This window comes from Phocoena phocoena, chromosome 1 (assembly GCF_963924675.1).
Source record: "Phocoena phocoena chromosome 1, mPhoPho1.1, whole genome shotgun sequence".
Lineage (NCBI taxonomy): Eukaryota > Metazoa > Chordata > Mammalia > Artiodactyla > Phocoenidae > Phocoena > Phocoena phocoena.
In genome coordinates, this window is record NC_089219.1 from 65071917 (window position 1) to 65093978 (window position 22062).

Below are 22062 nucleotides of genomic sequence, written 5' to 3' on the forward strand. Positions count from 1 at the left end.
ATACATCCCAAAACCCGATTCTGAGAAACTCTATGTTATAGAGTGACTCAGAAACCTGCTTCTCATGACACTTCTAACGTTACTTCCTACAATAAGCCTCCCTGGACTCTTCCACTTCTACCAATAATAGGCTTGATAACTTTTGCCTCTCTTTTGCAATATTTCCTATTGTTACACTTATTATTAAAATATGGCTACACCAGTGGTTCTCAAGTTTTAGTGTACATCAGAATCATCTGAAAAGCTTATGAAAACATAGATTTCTGGGCCTCATCCCAGAGTTTCTGATTCCACAGGGCACAAGAATTTGCATTTTTATCAAGTTGCCAGGTGATGCTTTATGCTGCTGGTCCAGGGACCACACTTTGAGAACCTTGATCTAGATGTTTGCTGCCCTGCATGTTTGTGAAATCCATGAGAGTTTAAATTTCATTTCCCCAGATCCCAGGACAATGGCACAGGAAGCCTCCAATAAATAATTAGTGAATCATTATTTTAACTCATTCTTTCATAGTCATCTAGAAATACTTTGTATATACCATACTATGCCCCTAAAAAATCTAAATCAGATGCAACTTATACTAAAGAATAGACTTATTAAAAAGGTAATTCCATCATTTATACCTTAGTGTTTGTGATGTGAAATTAAACAAAATAGGAAAGAGAACATTGGCAAGTTAGTTTCTGGAGAAACTAAGATACAATAGATATTAAAATCCACTTGTCTTTATATATGGACTTTTTTTTTTTTTTTTTTTTTTTTTTGCGGTACGCGGGCCTCTCACTGCTGTGGCCTCTCCTGTTGCGGAGCACAGGCTCCGGACGCGCAGGCTCAGCGACCATGGCTCACGGGCCCAGCCGCTCCGTGGCATGTGGGATCCTCCCGGACCGGGGCACGAACCTGCATCCCCTGCATCGGCAGGCAGACTCTCAACCACTGCACCACCAGGGAAGTCCCTATATATGGACTTTTTAAGTGCTAACTAGAAAGCTAGTTTGACTGCTCTTATTACAGAAACTTGAATGAGACATTCATGTAATATGATCCATTCTGCTGCAGCATCACACCCCTTAACTCCCTAAGGACCCAGCCCAGGAAGAGAGTACACTCAAGGAAATGCTGAGAATGGGCACAGGAGATCAACTCTTGGACACGACTGCCCTTCTATTTGGTACCCACATGGTTGGAGAGCACATCCATATATTATTTCATTTCTTCCATTGTTTTTCAAACTTATTGAACAGAAATTGACACCCTCTACCTTTGGTCCCTTGTTACTTATTTTGTCATTTTATATTTTAAAATTTAGTGACACTTCCCAATCCTGACTTCATGGTTTCTGCATGGAGTAGTGGAAAGATTATAGACCAGAAATTAGAAGATTTTGGTCCATGTCCCAGTTCTTCACTTATTAGTTGAGTGTGCCTTGATGAGACATTTAACTTTGCTGCATTTCAGAATTCTCATCTATAAAATGAGGCTGGCAGGGGGAGTGCATGAGGATGTGGAGTGGAGGGGGTGACTCAGTTTACCCACTTCACAGAGCAGTCTTAAATATTATAATGGGCACTATTAGAAAGCATCCTATGATATTTGTAAAATGTAGCTATTCGTTGTTGACTGACAGTGGTAGCACTGTTTTAGGCACTAAAGAGACATAAAAATACTGAAGAAATATCAAACGTGTTCTCCTCCCTCAAGAAGTTATAATTTAGCAGAAGAGACAAAAAGCAGTGTACTAGACTTCTGGAGTAAGGTCACCAAATCCTCTTCTCTTAAAATTTTGTCTCTGAAAATGGACCAAAGACTTAGAACACACTGAGCAGCAGTTTTTCATGAAAAAGTACTGAACTTTTGGTATGAACAGTGGGAATCTGTGGCATTCTTGCCTAGGGCTACTCCCATTGCCCTCTCCTGCCACTGCAGTTCTAGAAGGGAAGGGCAGGCCATAGGTAACCAGCAGCTTCACTGTCAGTAGAGGCCGACTTGATTTGGAGCAGAAGACAAAAAAAACACCTTGGTCAGTGGCATTACTAGTAATAAGCAGCAATCTCAGAGCAAACTGACAGGGACAGTCAGAGGTTCTGCTGAGACTGTAGTGCTAATTAGGGCAAGCAACAGGTCAATGGACTAGCCAGAAATTTAACAGGGAGATACAGGCAATAAGGCAGTCGTAGACACATTCAATAAGCTTTCTGCACATCTCCAGCTAACTGGAAGCAGCATGGATTGGAGTTGGCCCAACTTATTCACATACCCCTGTCCTATTGCAAGCTTGCACCTGTGTACAAAGGAAACATTAGATCCTGGTGGAAAATAAAAGTTGGAACAGACTTGAAAACTGCCTGAACTTTGAACGTACTCCTGAACCCACTACAGTGTGTTGAATATTGCCCTCCAAAAATTCATGACCACCCAGAACTTCAGAATGTGACCTTATTTTGAAATAGGGTCTTTGTAGATATAATCAGGGAAGGATCAAGATGAGATTATCCAGAATTTGTTTTGTCCTAAATCCAATAACTGATATCCTTATAGGAAGAGGAGAGGATACACACACAGATACACAGAGAAGAACAACATGGGAGGATAAGCACAGGTTAAAGTGATGGAGCTACATGCCATGAAACACCAAGCATTGCGGGGAATCACCAGAAGTTGGAAGAGGCAAGGAAAGATTCTCCCCTTCAGCTTTCAGAGGGAGCATGGCCCTGATAAGACCTTAATTTTAGACTTCTGGCCTCCAGAACGTAAGATGATAAATTTCTGTTGTTTTAAGCCACCAAATTTGGGGACATTTGTTATGTCAGTCCCAGGAAACTAAAAAACCTACACACAGGTTCACTGGCAGAAAATGGAGGCTATATTGGCTCAAAGTGCTTGAACACGACCTCTGACAAATCACTGAATGTTCACTAAACTATGAAAACACAGAGACAACCCTAAGAGATTAGCCTAAAAAGTAAAAACAGAACAAAAAAAAATCTGAGCAGAGACACCAGTGGCTGTATACGAAGGAGAGGGGACATGAATTTCACAGCTTTGCTCTAGATAAGCTACTAAACAAACAAAGAAATAAAAAACCCAAGAATAACCTTCCAGAGGGAAAGTGGGAATTCGGAATTCATAGTTGCTCTAATAGATGATCTAAATTGTCCTGTTTTCAACAAAAATATCAAAAGACACAAAGAAACTGAAAAGGGTATGACCCATACTCAGGAAGCAAAAGCCATCACATCCACTCCTAGGAAGCTGCTCAAGAGAAATGACAACTGATGTCTACACACAAAAAAATTTGTCTTTGTATAGTCATTACAGCATGACTTATAATAGTCCCAAACTGGAAACAATACAAATATCCATCAACTTGTGTAGATGAATAAAATGTGGTATATCCATGTAACAGAATGTATTCTCAGCTATAAGAGAGCAACTATTGACAGATGCTACAAATGATGATTCTTAAAAACACTATGCAAAGTGAAAGAAGCAAGACACAAATACTACCTATTGTATGACTTCATTTACAAGAAATGTCCATAGAAGGCAAATCTGTAGAGCCTGAAAGCAGATCAATGGTGTCCTAGGGCTGGCTATGAGAGTGAAGATTAACTGCCGAAGAGTGAGCACAAAGGAACTTTTTGAAGTGATGGAGATGTCCTAAAACTGTGATAATGGCTGTACAACCTTATAAAATTCCTAAAAATCAGTGAGTTGTACACTTACAGTGGATGAATTTTATGGATTGTAAGTTACACCTATTTTTAACAACTAAAAAAGTCAATATATGATAAAGAGTAATAGAGAAAAGAAAAAAACAGTTAATGTAAGTCAAGGTACAATGAAATGCTTTGGTTTTAGGTATTAAGAGCCATTGTCATCAAAAGAGAGGGATAAAATGGAATAAAAGTCAGTTGGGAAAGCTTCGCAGTCTTAACCTGAATCTTAAAAGATGGATACGGTTTGATTATCCATCAAAATCATATTAAAATATGATTTTGAATTTAAAATCCTTTGTCCTATTGCAGACAAAGGAAAGAGCACGGGAAAAGACAAGATAACAATGTGGGGCGGGGCGGGGGGTGGGGAGGCAGGAGGCAAGGGGCTGGTGAAGCAGCCGCTGTGTTTGTGAAGAAGTAGTGAGGAATGCACAAATAGGTACAACAGGATCAGGTTATGGAAATACAAGAAAATGGGGCAGAAAAGGAATTATAAGAGAGCCAGAAAAAAGTTACTTTGTTTTTCGTATCCACATGAACCCTGGAGGCCAACGTCTGCCTTGTTTGATGGATGAATGCTAAATAAAACTGCCTGTGAAGAACCATACTCTTTACAACTGGCAGAAATATTCCATGACTTCATAGGTGCACATAATAAACAATCGATCTGTGGCCTGATGCCTAAAATCAAACTGCAACATATCATGAACCACTATGATAATAAAAGATGCACGTGCCATGTTCCCAAATAATTAATTGTATTGTTATTCTCATCCAAAAGCAAGAGAAATTAATGAATGCTACATTTTGAAGGCGTTTACTGCTCCAAGCCTAACTGTAAAGGCCCTTCTTTTAAAACAGAAGTCTTCTAAAAACCTATTCACATTTCACTGAATCATGCACAGCTTTGATTTGTAAAAAGGGCAGATTATTTTCAGTCCAGCTAAATTGCTAAGATTGCTGAACCACAGGTCAACTCTGAGTCACCCAACTTTTCAATTTTGAACGATTACTTTCATGGCAATCAAGAGCAAGCTGAGACAAAACTATTGTCTGGACAGGATTCAATTACTTCAGTCCCCATTCCAACCTATTATTCAAGACTATCCAATGACATAACAAAAAGTCAGTTCTGGGATCAATATGCATGCAAAATAACACATAGCCAAGTAACATTCTCCCATAACCTTTGGTTTTGCAATCTTATCACAGAGTGTACATCACCTCCCAGAAAATCATTCAGCTAAGCCTTGTTCTTTTTTCATCTGTATGTGCCACATTTCCCTGCAGTCAAGTAGCCATTTTATATGAACTCTATTGATTAAAGCATGATCTAAGATCCAGGAAAAGTTTCATTATGTTAACTCCAATTTGAGACTGTAGCTAATTTCAGCTATTCATCAAAATTAATAGTTGAAAGTGATACTTTTAAAAAATAAGTGTATCTAATCACTATTATTAGGGGTTTCATACCCCTCCTATTATGGAGATATAGGAAACCCTTTGCTACTGAGAATAGCTAACTGGGGCTGGATAGTACTAAACAAGAATCTTGCACCTAGTCAGGGGGCTGGGATCTGCTCTCAACCCTGCTCAGAACTGGACGGGTGACCTTGGGGGGCCCCTGAACCTCTGGATGCCTCTCATTTTCCTCATCTACATAATGGAAGGAACCAACTCTCAGATGCTATGACAAAATGAAACAAAGTAAATTACGTTTCAGCTAAGTATGTAAAATGGGAAAAAGTAGTTTCTGGCATTATTTTTTAAAAAGAAATTTTATAGATTTTTATAAAGAAAAATGTTTTTTCATTATAATACAATATATATAATTCATTATATAATTCATTATAATACATAATATTTTACTTAAGTCAAAACCAACATTCAAGTGTTTATCCTTTCTTATGTTGGTAAGTTTTCAATATTTTATCCCTAAATCTGTATAGTTCTCTTTAAGCAGTTGAATTTTTTTAAATCAATAGTCACTGTTTTTGATTGATGAAGGAAATCAGAAAAGCCAAAAGTAACAACTCCATGTTTGCCCCCAACTCCTCCCTTTAGTCCCTAAGTCTAGATTACCCAAATATAAATATTTCTTTTAATCAGTAAAAACACTATTACTTTCTAAACAGAGTGTCTTAAGCAAGGAAATAACAAACATAATCCTGTAACAACTCGTCCTTTTAATTGCTGTGCCACAGAACTAAATATTGACAAGAAAAACCACTTTGGTACAATATGTGAAATCCTATATTGGATACAAAAATTATCTTATGCTAACAAACATGGATTTATGATAAAAGGGAAATGAAAATGTAACAAAAACATGTAGCCAAATTTTGTACTGTATTATTTAGGTGTGATTCACCCTGAGGTTTATTGGATTTGTGATTTTATCTCAGCATAGTTCTAAAGAACAAATTGCCAATCTGGTATTTTTCTCTTAGAATAATGTATGATGCAATTCACTATGGCAAGACAAACAGTTAACTTGTAAATTGGGGGACAGTTTATTCGTACAACATTTTAATGATCATATATCTCTATTTCAAGATTAATCTGTTACTGGGTTAAATCACTCCAAATTCTTTATTCCACAATCTGCAAGAGTAATTGCTGCTTCAGTTTCAATCATGGAGCAGTAAATCTGGATTTACTTTTAGGCAGCTGGTTAATAAGTCCCTGGATATGCATAATTTCATAGAGTGATTAAAGTCATTTTGATATTATACCAACAATAGTTTATCTAGAGCATCAACTGCAAGCAATTAAAACATTCACATTTTATGTGTACCTTTTTCAAGCAGTTTGCCTGCATAGACACACAGGTTTTCCCCACCACAGTGCTGCTGATAAACTTTTATTTCATCCCGGAAATCTGAGCGATTATAAGCAAGGTGCACATTTTTCCCCAAATAGATCATTGTAATAGCTGCATTACTATGCAGTGGTGTTTTGTGAATCCTTCTTGAATCCTAGAATAAACAAAAAAGGGGGGCTTATTAGCTAATTACCTTCTAATCAGAGTGTGATCACCTTCTAATCAGAGTGTAATACAAAGAATAGAAAAGGCTATTTTTATGTACCTTGCAACAAAACCCTTATAAAATGTCAATCTATATACAGTGCACAAAAAGTCAAGCCCATTACAAAACAAATGCCTTTAACAATTATAGCATATATACATTTTGGCTTTGTATTTTTAATGTAAATTCTGGGGATTTGGACAAAGTTTGTCACCTTTTATCTTACGTGTGTGTCTGTGTTTTACATGCAACAAAAATATCAGTGACAGGAAGAGGAAACTACTCTTGGTTGTTTTTGCTAGTTCTCAAATAAAAATTCAAATCAAATTAATTAAATAAATATTGGTGACATAATTTTGTTCTAATTCAAATTGACATTAACTGTAATTTAGCAATTGTTTTTGTAATTGAGTGCTATCTTTATACTTGAGCACTGACAATACATCCTTCCCTGAGCTTATTCTTTGTGGGAGGGAGATGCACACATTTGATTCCTTCTATGGTCACTCTCAGGATCAGGAACAATGTATGCTGGGTACCTGGGGTTATCCAGTTTCACAGGGGGCATTCTTCAATGAAAAATCAACATTATTAATATTATTCTTAATATCAAACAATAAACCCAACAAAAAATATCACTTCATAAACCTACTTGATATTCTATGGCATTGACCAATTTAAATTACTTATAAAATAAACACAAACTTAAATACCAGAGATTAAATATCCAATGCCTTGCCTCCTAGTTTATATTCTGAAGTATTTTCACAGTAGTGAATAAGTATAGTGTTTGCCTAACCTCTAAGAGGAAGACCTGGAAAGAGAAGCAAGAAAAGGAAGAGGACGAAGAGGCAGAGAAATAGGAATGGCTCCTTGAGAGACTTTAAGAGGTCCTAGCAAGAATATCGTAGGTTTCTAGAACTATACAGATACCAGGCATTACTTTTAATCTACTTCACTTTTCTAAAAATCAATTTTTAGCTAAATGAAAAATGTGAAGAGACCAACTTTCAGTGAATCCAAGGCAATTATTTGAGTTTGATCTCACTGAATTACAGATGCCTTGGAAGCATGCATTTTTTTTAAGAATGACAAAGCTGCAAAAAAAATTTCTGAAGGAACTACTAAAATACTTCCATCTCCAAAGCCCTTCCCTTCTACCTCAGAGGATTTTTTTTCTCATTCACTCCTATTTCTTTGAAGCAAAAACCAGAAGTAGTAAATTTGATGAAATTCAGCAAATGACAGTCTGAAAAGTGTAAATGGGCAGGAGAGTCTGAGATTTAAAATTTGAGCAAATTGTCTTGCCTGTGGACACAGCTCGCAAATAGATAATCAAGAGAAATATTTCAGGGACACCAGGAGCCATGAACGTAAATCAGCAAACTGGGTAATTCTTTGCAGATTAGAAACATCTCCTTGAGTCACAGTTGAAAGCAAAGGGATGATGGCAGGCCTGGCTCTTGGTTACAAAGTCATCTCATGTTTCCTCTTGCCTGAGCAACTGTGGAACGTGACATGCACATGTGCAACCCAACCCACAATCGCCAGCCTAAGGCAAATTCAGCTCCAAGCTCCCTGGAGAGAACATTTATCATGTGCACACTAACCAACTGAGAGCCCATATTCACCCTCACCCTGCCTCTAACACTCTGGGCCAATATTCCCCTGCCCCAGCACCAGGTACCAGACAACTCAGGACAGCCCAACACCAGAGCCTGCCAAAATCATTCATACTATCCCATCCTATGCCTGCTTACGCTGCATTGCCCAATTCTTCCTCAGAAACCACAACAGAGGCTCTTTCCCACCTTTTCCTCCCACGCCTCTCCTGACAACCCTGTTGCTTCCCTGGGTGGCCCTGCATGGCCTGGTGTGATGGTTAATTTTAGTTATCAACTTGGCTGAGCCACAGTGCCCAGATACGTGTCAAACAATATTCTAGATGGAATTCTGACTAAAATAAACAGGCATGTTCCTTCCTCTTGAGAACTGTAAGGGACAAACTGTCTTTTTAAAGGCAAGTGTCTTCTGATCTATAAGTCTCAACACACCCGAATAATCATAAAACTGACATTTTAAAAGTCAGGCAGAAGAATTACTCGCTTTCATTAGGAAAGGGGAAGCTAGTGAAAGGTTTTAAGCAGGGGAGAAACATGTTGGGAGCTATTCTACAAAGTTTAATTTAACATCATTATGTAGAATCTACTACTACTGAGATGGACTCTGCTTACTCTCTTCTCCCCCTCCTGCCTTTAACCCTCTGCTTCCTGATTCAATCTGCTAACTTACTACTCACCTTTCAGACATCTGTAATTGCACAGGGCTTATCTGGAGTCTAGGAAGTAGATAGGGGGCCTCAACCAGATATGGAGAAAGCCCCAGACTAGTTCATGCCTGGAGAAGTTCTTTGCTTTCTCTATCATAAAACATATAAAAACTTAAAACAAACTGTTTTATTTTTTAATTGATAAGCATAATAATTAAGTAGGTTCTTATTTGAAACCCTGTATTTTCACATATATAAACACTATTTATAGTACCATCCACATTTTCAGTAGGCTGCTGTGTGACCAGCAGTCCTGAGTGGAAACACAGAATTTCTGCAGATGATGAGGTAAATCTCAGAGTGAAATCTAACTAGTCACATAGATTCTGTAAAAGCATTAAAAAAAACTCTGCAGGTATTATATCTCCAACTTATAAAGCAACAGGGCACAGAACCAATGTGCTGGGCTGTAAGATCTATACCCTGTCATTGGTTTCCTAGACTCCAGATAAGCCCTGTGTAATTACAGATGCTTGAAAGGTGAGTAGGAAGTTCATGGATCATGACCTAGAGACACAGACCACAGAAGCCAGGGACCCTGTTCTATACATTCATAGAGGAACAGGTGGCCACCAGCAAGCCACATTTCTTTACCTCTTTCATTTACCTCTTTCTTACCTTTTAAGAGCATTTGAAGGATGCTTTCGGATGGTAGTCATGAAATGAAAGAATGAATTTAATGTGTAAATTAATCATGAGAGCCATCTCTCCTTAAATGAATCTTTTCTAGATCAAAATAAAATAAATCTAAATACTAAAGTAAAAGTGCACGATTGGCATGAATGAGATGTTCAATGTCATCCGTCATTAGAGAAATACAAATTTGAAACACAGTTAAGATACCACTTACCCACTAGGACAGTGAGAATCAAAAGACAGTAACAAGTATTGCTGAGGATGTGGAGAAATTTGAACCCTCATACACTGTTGATGAAAATGTAAAATGGTGTAGTCACTTGGGAAAACAGTTTGGCAGTTCATCAGAAAGTAAAATGTAGAGTGACTATATGACCCATAAATTCCACTCCTAGGTATACATCCAAAGAAATGAAAACATATGTCTATGCAAAAACTTGTAGGCAAATGCTCATAGCAGCACTATTCATAGCCAAAAAGTGGAAACAACCCAAATGCCCATCAACTGACAATGAGATAAACAAAATGTGGTACAACCATATGGTGGAATATTATTCAGCCACAAACAGAAAGTACTGATACAACCTGCAACATAGATGAACTTTTGAAACATTATGCTGAGTAAAAGAAGCCTGACACAAAAGAATATTTATTGCATGATTCCATTAATATGAAATTTCCATAAGCAAGTCAATAGAGACAGAAAGTAGATTAGTAGTTGCTAAGGGGTAGGGAAAGGAAGATTAGAGAATGACTGCTTATGGATATGGGTTTCTTTTTTTCTGGGGTGATGAAAAAGTTCTGAAATTAGATGGTGCTTATGGTTGCCTAACTTCTGAATATAATAAAACCATGAACTGTACACTGTAAAAAAAAATGCATAATTTACCACACTGTGCCAATTTTATTCTAAACCCCAGGACCTAGGAGCTAGTGACAGGTTCAAGAGACATCTAGAAAGCTACTGAAGCCATGTGGGAAGGTGACCGCATTTTGAATAGAAAGACAAGTGTCAAGGTCTAAGCCTATGGTGATGGCCAGGTTTAGGGGTGAAGAGGAAAGAGGCACAGGGGAGCAAGATGAGAGGTCAAAGGAGAGAACAAAGAACCGTGAAAGTAGAGTGCCATGGAGGCAAGAGAGGGAAGCTTTGAGGAAAAGGCAATAACAGCATAAAATGCTACTATTAAAGACAAATCATGGTAAGTAGAAAATACAAACTAAGATGGTAGAAGTAAATCTAAATATACCACTAAATAAAATAAATGTCATTAGACTAAACCCACTTATTAAAAGAACAGAGATTCTCAGGTTGAAATAAATGCAAAGCACACATATGCTGCATAAACACATTTAAAGTCTAAAGCTTTAAAGACATTGAAAAACTGAAAGTAAAAGAAATATATATGTATAAATATAAATATATATTTATGTATATATATACATATACATATATATTATCTAAAGAAAATAAGGAGAACTACTATTAGACAAAATAGATTTTAAGGCCAAAGTAATAAGAGATAAAGAGGATCATTTTTTAATAATAAAGAATATCTTCACCAGTAAGGTAAAGTATCCCAAATCTGAGAGCATATAACCAGGTATTCTCAACATTTACAAAGCAGAACTTGACTAATTACAAGAAGAAACTGACAAATCCACAACTACAGAGAATGAATTATCACTAGAACTCAGGAACTAAGAGACCAAGCAGATAAAAAAGAATGGTAAGGATGTAAAAATATGAATGACATAATTGGACATTTCTTACCTATTGAACATTTATAGAACTCTGCTCCCAACAATTAAAGAATCACATTTTTTTACAACGACTGAACATATCTTAGCCCACAAAGCAAGTCTCCACAAGTACCAAAGAATCAAAATCATGCAGAACAAGAATCAGATGCTTTCTAAATTATATTCAGTGAACTAAAAGGAGTTCTAGGATTTAAAATATGGCAGGAAAAGAAAAATGTCAATAGCTCACAGATATAGAGAACAGATTTGTGGTTGCCAAGGGGAAGGGGGGTGGGGGAGGGAAGGATTGGGAGTTTGGGATTAGCAGATGCGAACTATTATATATAGAATGGATAAACAACAAGGTCCTACTGTATAGCACAGGGAACTATATTCAGTATCCTGTGATAAACCATAATGGAAAAGAATATGAAAAAGAATATATATATGTATAACTGAGTCACTTTGTTGTACAGCAGAAATTAAATAGAACATTGTAAATCAACTATACTTCAATAAAATTTTAAAAAAGAAAAAATAAAAATTTAAATGGAATGTGTGGAAGATAAAATTGAAGAAATCTCCCAGCAAGTAGAGCAAAAAGGCAAAGAAGTAGAAAATGGGAGGGAAAAGCTAAGAATATTAGAGCATCAGTCTAGTAGTCCCAACATTCTCAAAATAAGGATTCCAAAAAGAGAGAACAGAAGTTAAAAAAAAAAAAAAAAAAAAGACCAAGTCAGACTGAAGCCCTGTGAACTCAAGAGCCAGACATGCCAAGGTCTGTCAGAGCCAGGATGCCTGCTGACACCTGCTGTGTTTCCAATCTGAAGTAGAATGCCCAGGGGAAGCCAGCTCAGATGCTTATCCGTGCTTCACTTGTCATGACCACAGGGTGGAGAAGTTGCTGCTCTCTCCTCTGTGCCCAGCTACAGAAGCCCATTTGCCTGACCATATTCCTCCTGGACGTCCAGTGTCTGGCCCACACGAGGACCTCATTAGATGCCTTGACTCTGGTGAGCCCCATTTTTCTAGGACACACTCATGACCTGACCTCTCTCACTTCCCCACAAGGGGCTCTTCAAACTGTCAAGGAAATAAACCTAGATAGTGACCCAAAGACTCTATTCAGTTTATTTTCTCCTAGATATATTATTCTTTCATTGCAATGCTAGGTTTGCGCTTATTTTGAAGTTTTATGCATACAAGTAATAGAACTCCAAAGAAAAGCAGGGACTCAGTTAACACACTTGTCAGAATAGTGGTTGCTCTGGGAAGGAGAAGAAGATGTGACAGGGCAGGAAAAAGGGGGTTTATCGTATGACAAAAGTGTTCTACTTTGTTGGAAAGTAATGGCATATACACAGGTGTTTGATTGTTGTTTAACTTGAACATATAGATTTTACATATTCTTATGGCTTATATGAGATTTAAACATGTTTTATAAAGTATGACCAGGTAGTTCGTCCTAGTAATATATTCTAGCATCAGAAAATCAAATGCTGCCACCAAATGAGGATGATGAGGAAGTCACCGTTTTTGCAAGTGGGGGCCACAGCCTTCAAGAGAGCATGTTTGTTGGCCTGGTAGAGAACAACGCCAGCATTCAAAGAATTCAAAGTAAGTTTTAGTGGATGTGGTAGATTCTATCATTGCCCCAAATATTCACTGCATGTCTCTATGAGAGGATGTTACTTCCACTCCATTGCTGTCAGGCTTTGGTAATGGAATTCAAGTGTAAGTGACATGTGTCACTCCTGAATGGAATCTTCAGAGCATTCCATGGCTTTGCTGTCCACAAGGCCAAATACCCCAGGAGAGGGACTACTCATCCAGTCTGGGTCCCAGAATTGCCATTGACCAGCAACAGACAATAATGAGAAAAAGAGATTAAATGTAAGCTGAGTTGCCAGGGGTTGCTTGTTAGACTGAGCTACAGTAAACTACTCTTCAGAGAACTCTGCAGTAGGAAAGGAGAAAACAGAAGTCTCAGGCTACAGAATGTGAGGAAAGGACTTGGTTACTCTATGCCTGGGTATGTTGAGAGACACAGATGAATACTAGAGGAAGGAATAAAAATCCAAATAGGAGAGGAGAATGACAGACAGTGCAAAGTGCCATGGCAGTGGAAAAGGATAAGATCAAGGAACAGGGCAGAGGGTGGGCCTCGGAGATGAGGGGTACAGGCTCTCTCAGAGACCGTAACAAAGAAAGAATTAGTGAAAGGTGGATTGAAAGGAGGAAATTTGAGCAAGCACAAGGAAAACAGTCTCAACTTTTAGAGAAGGTTATTGGTGAGGCAAGTTATTGGTGAGGAAAGCTGCTGGGAGGGAGATGTGGACAAGGGGTAAACAGAGCACTTGAATGAGGTTGGTTTTGGAAAGCCAACATGCCGTCAACATGCAATGTTGGCACTTCGCTCCCTGATTCTCCATCAGGTGAAATGTTGACCTAGCCACCTGCTAATAACCACAAAAGTTACATATAATTGCTATTAGTTGTATACTTCCACTCCAAAACTTAAGAGATCTTTTGCCTTCATACTAGCCTGTATCTGTATAAAGTATAACTGGCCTTAGGACTATTTTCTTTATCAGTATTTTAACGAATGGTTACAACAAGCTACAATATATTTTAAGAACACTGAAAGGAAAATATTTATAAATATTATACAGTAATTTGCCAAAATTATTAAAAGTGTGTGTTAATAATTATTTTATATGGTACACTGTGTTTTTCGATATATTTAAGTTAAGTCCCTGAATATTCACAAATTAAATGTTAAAATACTTCCTGACATGTGATTGAATGGGCAAATTAAAGGAAATAAATGATTTGGAAATGGGTATAATACAAACTAAATTGGAATACAAGATTTCCTTGATTTTTTTCTCAATTATGCTAAATTACTCAACTGAATTACTCAAATATTTGGTTTCAGATTCATTCAAGCTTACAATTACTACATTTATAAAATTATTATATTTCCTTATGCAAGTCATTTTGCATTCGATTTCCCTAGATTCTCTTAGATTTCATCTAGAAATCTAATAGTGCAATGTAATCGGTGCTAAATTAATAAAAGAAAATTTGAATCTATAATCACCATGGTAAAGAGAGGTTCTAAGCCATTTGGAGCAGTGGTTGGACGAACTCTTCTCCTTCTCCATGTTTCAGGTCTATTTTCCCTTGTGATTTTTCCATTAGGGGGAGGAAGTGGAGGAGGAATAGGCATCATGTAACGGTTAATCTTTGGAAATCGATATCGATTCATTCCCTGTGAATTGTCCATGGAGTTCCTAAACTTCATCATTGCCTTCTTGCCCTGTAATCACATTTCATGACATAAGAACAGGTGAAGTAGAAGTGGTGACCCAACATAACCCAAAATTAAAGACAAGACTGTATGATTGACATTGTGTGCAAACACAACTGATATCAATAGGCAAACTTAAAACACTTCAATCTGTTGAAAAATGGCATTTTGTAGTACCCATAGCAAATTCAATTTTCATGGATTTCTAACCTTATTTAAGTTTTTTAATTTTTTAAACCAAACATACAGTGATGGCATTTTTATAGTATTTTGGGGATTTTCTCTCAACAATCCATTAAATCTATGGGGACCCAGTACAATTAAACAATTTAAAATCAAGAAGTTCGAAGTGTTATACTTTGAGATAGGATTGGATAGTTCACTTAACGATAGGGTATTTGCACATTTTTTACACTGATTTCACCCACCCAGGTGTTATAACATTCCTTGATAATATGGTTTCAAGGAACCGAAACCCCAGACTCTGACCCAAAATCTCTATTCAGCTTATTTTTTCCCAGAAATTCAACTTGTGGGAATAAATTTCACCCAGATAACTACACAAGTACACTTATGTAAATGTGTATAAGGATACACACAGACACACACATGCACACACACATGTCTAAAATATTTAGTTGATCAGTTTGGGATTGACATGCCCGTGCTGCTATATTTAAAATAAAATGCCTTTCCATGAAAAAAAAGAAAAGAAAAAAAAGTTTAGTTGAACCACCAAGTCCATCAGTAGGAGGATATTTGACTAAATTTTGCTTTGTTCTGATAATAGATTCTCATCAGGCTTTAAAAAGAATAGTGTTAATCTATTTGTCCAGAGTCCTGACATAAAAAGGTCCATGCAGTGTGATCTTACATTTCTTTTAAATAATTTATATGTGGATTTTGATAAAATCAGGGATGACTGGAAGACTCGGAACACAGGGTTGCCTTTGTGGATTTGAATCATTGTGGGGTAGTGAGGGCATATAAGTTTAGTCAACATGTATTACCTTAATGATTAAAAGCACCTAATGTATAAACAAAAACTTTATGTTTCAGGTATATTTGAGCCTCTGAACTTTCACATATTGATAATTTTTGTATATCTTAGGTAGTTTCCCAAACTTTAAAGTATCTTTAATCATTTTTATCCATTTTTTACCAATTTATTTGGTATTGTTTTAAATTCATTTTCTGCCAATTTATTCTTTATTTTGAGATGCTTAAATTGTGAAAAGTTATTTTTAGGAAAGGAAAGTCATTCCCCAAACATTCTCATTGCTGAAAAAACAAAAGCAGGTTAAAGAAAGGCATGTATATGCCATATTTTGATTGAAAACAACATTTATGTGAACAGAAAGGGATTTAAATAGATATTCACTAAGGGGTTTAGAATTGTTAGAATGTTTGACATTGCAGGCATTATTTATGCTCTCATTTTTCTTTTCTTACATTTTCCAATTTTTCTGTGATGGTGTGCATTGACATCGTAATAACAAATATAAATTAAAGAAGTGAAAACAAGATAATAAAACAATAAAATCAATGAATCCAGGACTTTTTGGGCCTGGGGGTTATCTTTTAATTTCTAAGTAGTTATCAATCAATGGCATACCTTATTTGGAAATGGTTTAGTAAATTTTAAAAATTAACCTTCTGCTCCTTACCTTGCTTTTTCTTAGCCCAAAGCATCTTGGACATCTTCCCATGCCAGTATAAATAATTTACCTTATTTTTTAATATACTTTAATATGACATAACATTTTTAAACAATAAATTCTTAGGTGTCTTCCAAATGTTCACTATTGCAAATATTACAATACTAAATATTCCTGAATCTGTTTCTTTCCACGTGCATGTGTGTTCCTAGGATAAATTTCAATATGCTAAAATGCTTGAGCATGTTCATTTAAAATGTTGATAGATATTCCCATATTGCCTTCACAAATAGTTGTACCAATTTCTACTCCTATCAAGAGTGTATAAGAAACTCTCATTCTAAGGATAATCATTTTCAATCACACCATTAATTTTATTCAGTAGCATCTCAGCCAGTCTGTTTTGACCAAATTGCTTTTGCCTAAATCAAAGCTCCTCACCCCTGATACTTAGAAAATTCAACCTGCTTAAGCCTGTTGCACCTTCAAACAATTCCCCCATGCATATCTTTTACTCTTTTAGTGAGTGCTTACTACATACTCAGCAATCATGCAGACTATTATTCTTTAGGAATTTCTTGTCTGATTTTATATTAAGTAATTTTCATCATCAATGCCATTGAAAGAATTGCATGTCCTTCCTGGCAGTATATTTTGCCTATGTACATCACAGTATAAGCTGCAAAAAGTTAGAGAATTTTGTCTGCTTTGATGGTTGATATATCACCAATGCCTAGAGCAGGACCCAGTCCATAGTAAGTGCCCAATAAATTCCACTGGATGAAAAAGGTAAGTTTAGCTAGTTGAAATTAACATGGAATTGATCTCAATCTTGTCGGCATGTGTAAGCTACCATTAAGTGCAATCCCTCACTCACTCGCACCCCAAAACTTGGAAATGGTAAAATAAAAGGCCCTGTGCAGATTTAATTAATAAATCTACCCAGTGGCTCAGAGCAGGTTTGGAAAATCACCTAAAAGAAAAATCGTTCGCTAGTCAGAAAAAATTAAATATTACCTGATTGATAGTGTTCACATATCTAACATAAAGATGGGTCCGATAAAGAAGAGTTAATAGATATAGGAACTTAGAAAAGAAAAAAATCACCTTGGCAAATGTGGAAAGTGCCCATCTGAGTACTAACTAAGGGACAGGAAATCCCATCCATTGGGCTTTGAATATTTCCAGTCCTAAAGGCAAAGTTATCCCTGGAGGATATAGAGGGATTTAGCCAAAGACTTTTGAGCTTTCTGGTACCTTTGCCAAGCCCATTCCTAAGAGGAGACAGATGCATCAAGCTAAGATGACCTGATGCCATTAACATTCCATTCTACCATATTCCCTCATTCTGATTCCATACTCACCAGGCAACCTTCTCATTGTGATCTGGCTTCCCATGTAGGTCTGCCTATAAGGGGAAAATGTACTGCTCCTACAAGCTTTGATTTAATTGTTATCTGATGAATTAATGGTCCCTGATTATGATTTGATTCCCTATTTTGATTTACTATAGTGAGAAAAAATGGGCTTGTCGTGTTATTTTAGTTAGCTTGAGACAATCTCTCGGGATCTGACTATTCCTGGACACTAGCTTGAAATGGGAAATCTCTGGACATTTAAAGTGGAGACCAGATCCAAGAAAGTGTCAACCTAATTGGCTTATGACCCAATAAGTTCCCGCCTAGCTCTAAGCAGTCATCCCAGACAAAATGCCACCACTTTTGGTTTAATTTCTCCTTCTTTCCAAGAAACTACTATTAAGTTAACTAAAGTAAGGTTTGTGAAAAATGCTTCACAAGGTGAAAAGCATATTAAATGGATTTAAATATTATTTATCATTTTAGGGTTATTTTTGTACTTTTAATGTGAAAAACAATAATTTATCTGTCTGAATTAATTTCTCAGTGTCAAGGTCATCTGTCAGCTTTAGATAAAAATATCTTAATTTCATATGTTTCCTAATAATTAATGGAGCTAAATTCACCCATTTGAGCATAATTACAATTGTACTCATAACGCAGATTCTATCTTAAGCTGGCAAATGTTTCTTCTTGGTCTTAAAAATGCAAACAATACCTTCCCTAATTACTAAATGTCCCAATTATCCTTCCCTTTTAAGTAACTCATATTTTATGGCTACCATACCTCCTTCCTGTGCTATTAAAATAAGTGAAAATTACCTGAGATATAACCTTGAAAAGGAAGCATAGTCAAGCTTCTTTGTGTGATTAATTCAGGATTTTTTTAAAGATGGACATTCTTTTCCTTCTATATCCAACCTTCTCCAGAGTCAAACTTGAAGCAATTTCATACACTGATGGTAAAGTAAGTCGGCATGCAAATGCAAACCTATTCTTGGAAAGTTTCATTTTCTAGGTTTCATGCATTTAAAATTTGGAAGCAGTCAAAACTTGGTCTATTCTGATAGAAGTCATATCTAGCTATAAAAAGTTCCTCTTTGTTTTTCACACAACCTTTCAAATTCATGAGAGATCATCTTAAATTATTACAGATCTATTCCTTACTCTTTTGCCCCAAAACACAGAAATTATAGGCCTTCCAATTAAAGTAAGAAATAATTAAACAGACATACATGGCAAGTGCTTAATAAGTGCACAATATATATCTCACTAAATAGATTAATTGAATCTAGCATCTTAAAGACTGTGAAGAAAAAGCACTTACCCCAATGGGAAATGGAGCTTCATTTTCCAGCAATGAGGTTTTTGATCTGGACCCCGAAGTTACCTTTGGAGCAGTTCCTACTGCAGGATTACTGGGAAGAGGTTGTAATCGAATTGGAGGCTGCATATTTCCTGGGGCAGTGTATGGTCGAGGGGCTGTCTAGACAATTAGGGAAAAAAATTCCATTTAAATTAGTATCTTGACATGTTTCCAGGACCAATTAATAGCTCAACAAATTGCCTAGACTAATTAATGGTGCCTTTTTACTGAACAGATTAACCTTTAATTATGTCCTTCCATTATACATACTCTTATGACCCACCGTATTTGTTAAAACATATGGTGTGGAAGTCCTCTACATACCTAACTGCCGCAATTGTAGAGTATTTTGGATAAAGGAGATGTTCTCTGTTAGGTTCCCGTATTTTATTCACACTGTGAACCCACTTACAATGCCTAACTGATGCTGTACATTGAATGGCTTTGTTCAATTAAATGTTAAGTTGAATAATGTTCCTAATTTAGACATCTAAGGGCCTATGATTAAAATGAACTCATTCCTGTTTAAATGTTTTCAACATCAACTCTAGTACAAGTCCTTTAGGTCTTAAGATTGGTGCTGAAGTAAAAGCAGACAATACAATTCAAAAAGAGGGAAGGCAAATACTTACTTCTAATGCATTACCATTTATTCAACCTCTTCCTTGAAATACCAGGAAAACAAAACTGAAAAATTATAACTGGCAACTTTGGAAAACACTGTCAAAATGGAGATGCTTTCCAGGCTGGATAGTTTCCATTTGCCCCTCTTCTCTGTCTCCTCTGTTCTGCTCTGGCTGCTGGGAGTTATTTCTTTATGGACTACATCAACTAACCTCAGGATTCCAGTTGGATTTGGCCAATGAAAGACACTAGCAGGAGATCAAAAGACAGGAGGGAAGGAGACTGGGGTCTTAATGCTCCTGGACCCTTCCCAACCAAGGTTATGATGGGCCAGCTGGGTCCCTCCAACAAAGTCCACAGCTCCTATCAGGAAGTCCTCTCCCAGAAGCTGCCAGCTGGTTCTGGTATCCAAGTCCTCTCTTTCCCCCTAAGCCTATGTGGTGTGGTTTCCCATTGTATTCACCCCAGCATGCTTTACATCCCCAGCTGGTTTTCCTTAACCCCACCTGCATCTTTCTAAATAGTTGCTTTATTAAACCCTTCCTAATTACCCTATTTGTGTGAGCCATCTGTTTCCTGCTGAGACCCTGACTGATGCATTTTCTAATCAAGAATGTACTACAGAGAAAACCAAAAGTGCCAGTTCAGAGCATTAGATGTGTCTTTTGGAGCACTGACAGAACATTGCAATAAAGATCAGCAATGTTTCAAAAATGGAAAAAACAAGATGTTTGGCCCAGTTGTTCTATTACAATAAAACAGTACAAAACCTGTTAAGAATAATACATGCAAATTTGGGTAAGAGGGTATGAGAACAACAGTATATAAATGATTAATGAATAAGATTTATTACATTGACTCACGGTGTAATGGTGACAACAAATATTCAACTCTGGAAAAGTGTTGTATAAATACATAAAACATGGTGATAGGGCAACTCCCACCAACCAAAAGTTGGTCTTAGCGCCATCCTGACAAGCATGTTATATGTTGCCAAAACTCTGATTTTGTTAACACTTATTGAATTCCAACTCTAGTCACTGTGAGATAAAAAAGTAATTTTTAACATCTAATGGCAACACGAGACAATTAGTGTCAAATGAACCACACAAATACTGCCAAAGAGACAATAACAACAAAATACCTGAAAACTAATAGAACTTAGAACTAAAAGTTATTTGGAATAAGCCAATGAGACTAGTAAAAATTAAAGTTTTACAAAAGTAATTACATTTTATCCAAATGAATGAGCAGAAGAAGAAAATGATTAAGGAGAAAAGAGGAATGGTAAATTTGAACATCCAAGTAAGAAGAGCCAGTTGTGAGCCAGACATGGGAAGGGGAGCAAAGAGACTATTCCCCAATATCTGTTTTCCTTTCTTCATGTAATAGAATATTTATTAGGGAACATGCCTATCACAAATACAGACTGTATTTCCCAGCGTCTCTTGAAACTCCATACAGATGTATGCCTCAGGTTGGGCCAGTAAGATGTGAGCAGAAGTGCTATATGAAACTTCCAGATCATGCCCTTAGAAAGAAGAAATGTGTCTTCACTTCCCCTTATCCCCTTCTCTCTGGCTGAAAGAGCCACACGGTGATGTATATACCATCTTGGTGTACGTGGATGAAGGCAACACACTAAATTTGTCAGATCAATGACACAAAAGGAGTCTGAGCTTTTGATGCCTCATAGAGTAGAGATGGTGCAGGAGCTGAGGCTCATGCGTGTGTGTTGAGGCGGGGAGCGCATCCTTACGTTAAAGTCGTTATTTTGGTCTCCGCATACAAACCTAGACAAGAAGCCAAGTGGACTGACTAAAGCAGTGTTTGGTTTAAAGAAAAAAGACATAAGCCCCTATGAGCCAAAAGGTGAAAGGTCTTAAAACCCACAAAGAGAAATCAGACTAATTTTCTGAACAAAGGGATCAGATCATGCAAAAGAATGCTTTTGATCTCTGTAAAACAAATATGCCTTAAAACCCACTCCTGTCAAAAAATCCAACTGAACACAAAAACATTGAATGTAGGACTTGGAAAGCAGGTTACTCTAAACTAGAACATGATCTATTGGCTGCTGTGCGCTAGATGTTACTTCCCCACATTTGCATTCAGTTAGATGAATGTGGCAGTCAAATGTTTAACCGATTACATGTATCTCTAAAAACAAATCTGCGCCGTTCAGCTAACAGCTGTGAACTACAAACTGTTGTAGTTCACATCAGGAGCCACCTTAAATTTGCTATATTTTAAACTGTTCGTAATATATTTTCTTGGAATATATATGGC

General features: G+C 36.8%; 1 protein-coding gene across 1 annotated transcript in view; it reads right to left on the reverse strand.

The window, feature by feature from the left end:
• ERICH3 (glutamate rich 3) overlaps positions 1-22062 on the reverse strand; it is a 91114-nt gene that overhangs the window by 43521 nt on the left and 25531 nt on the right. Inside the window, 3 exon segments of the mRNA XM_065886272.1 lie at positions 6518-6698; positions 14558-14776; positions 19111-19269. Coding sequence (XP_065742344.1) covers positions 6518-6698; positions 14558-14776; positions 19111-19269 — 559 coding nt within the window.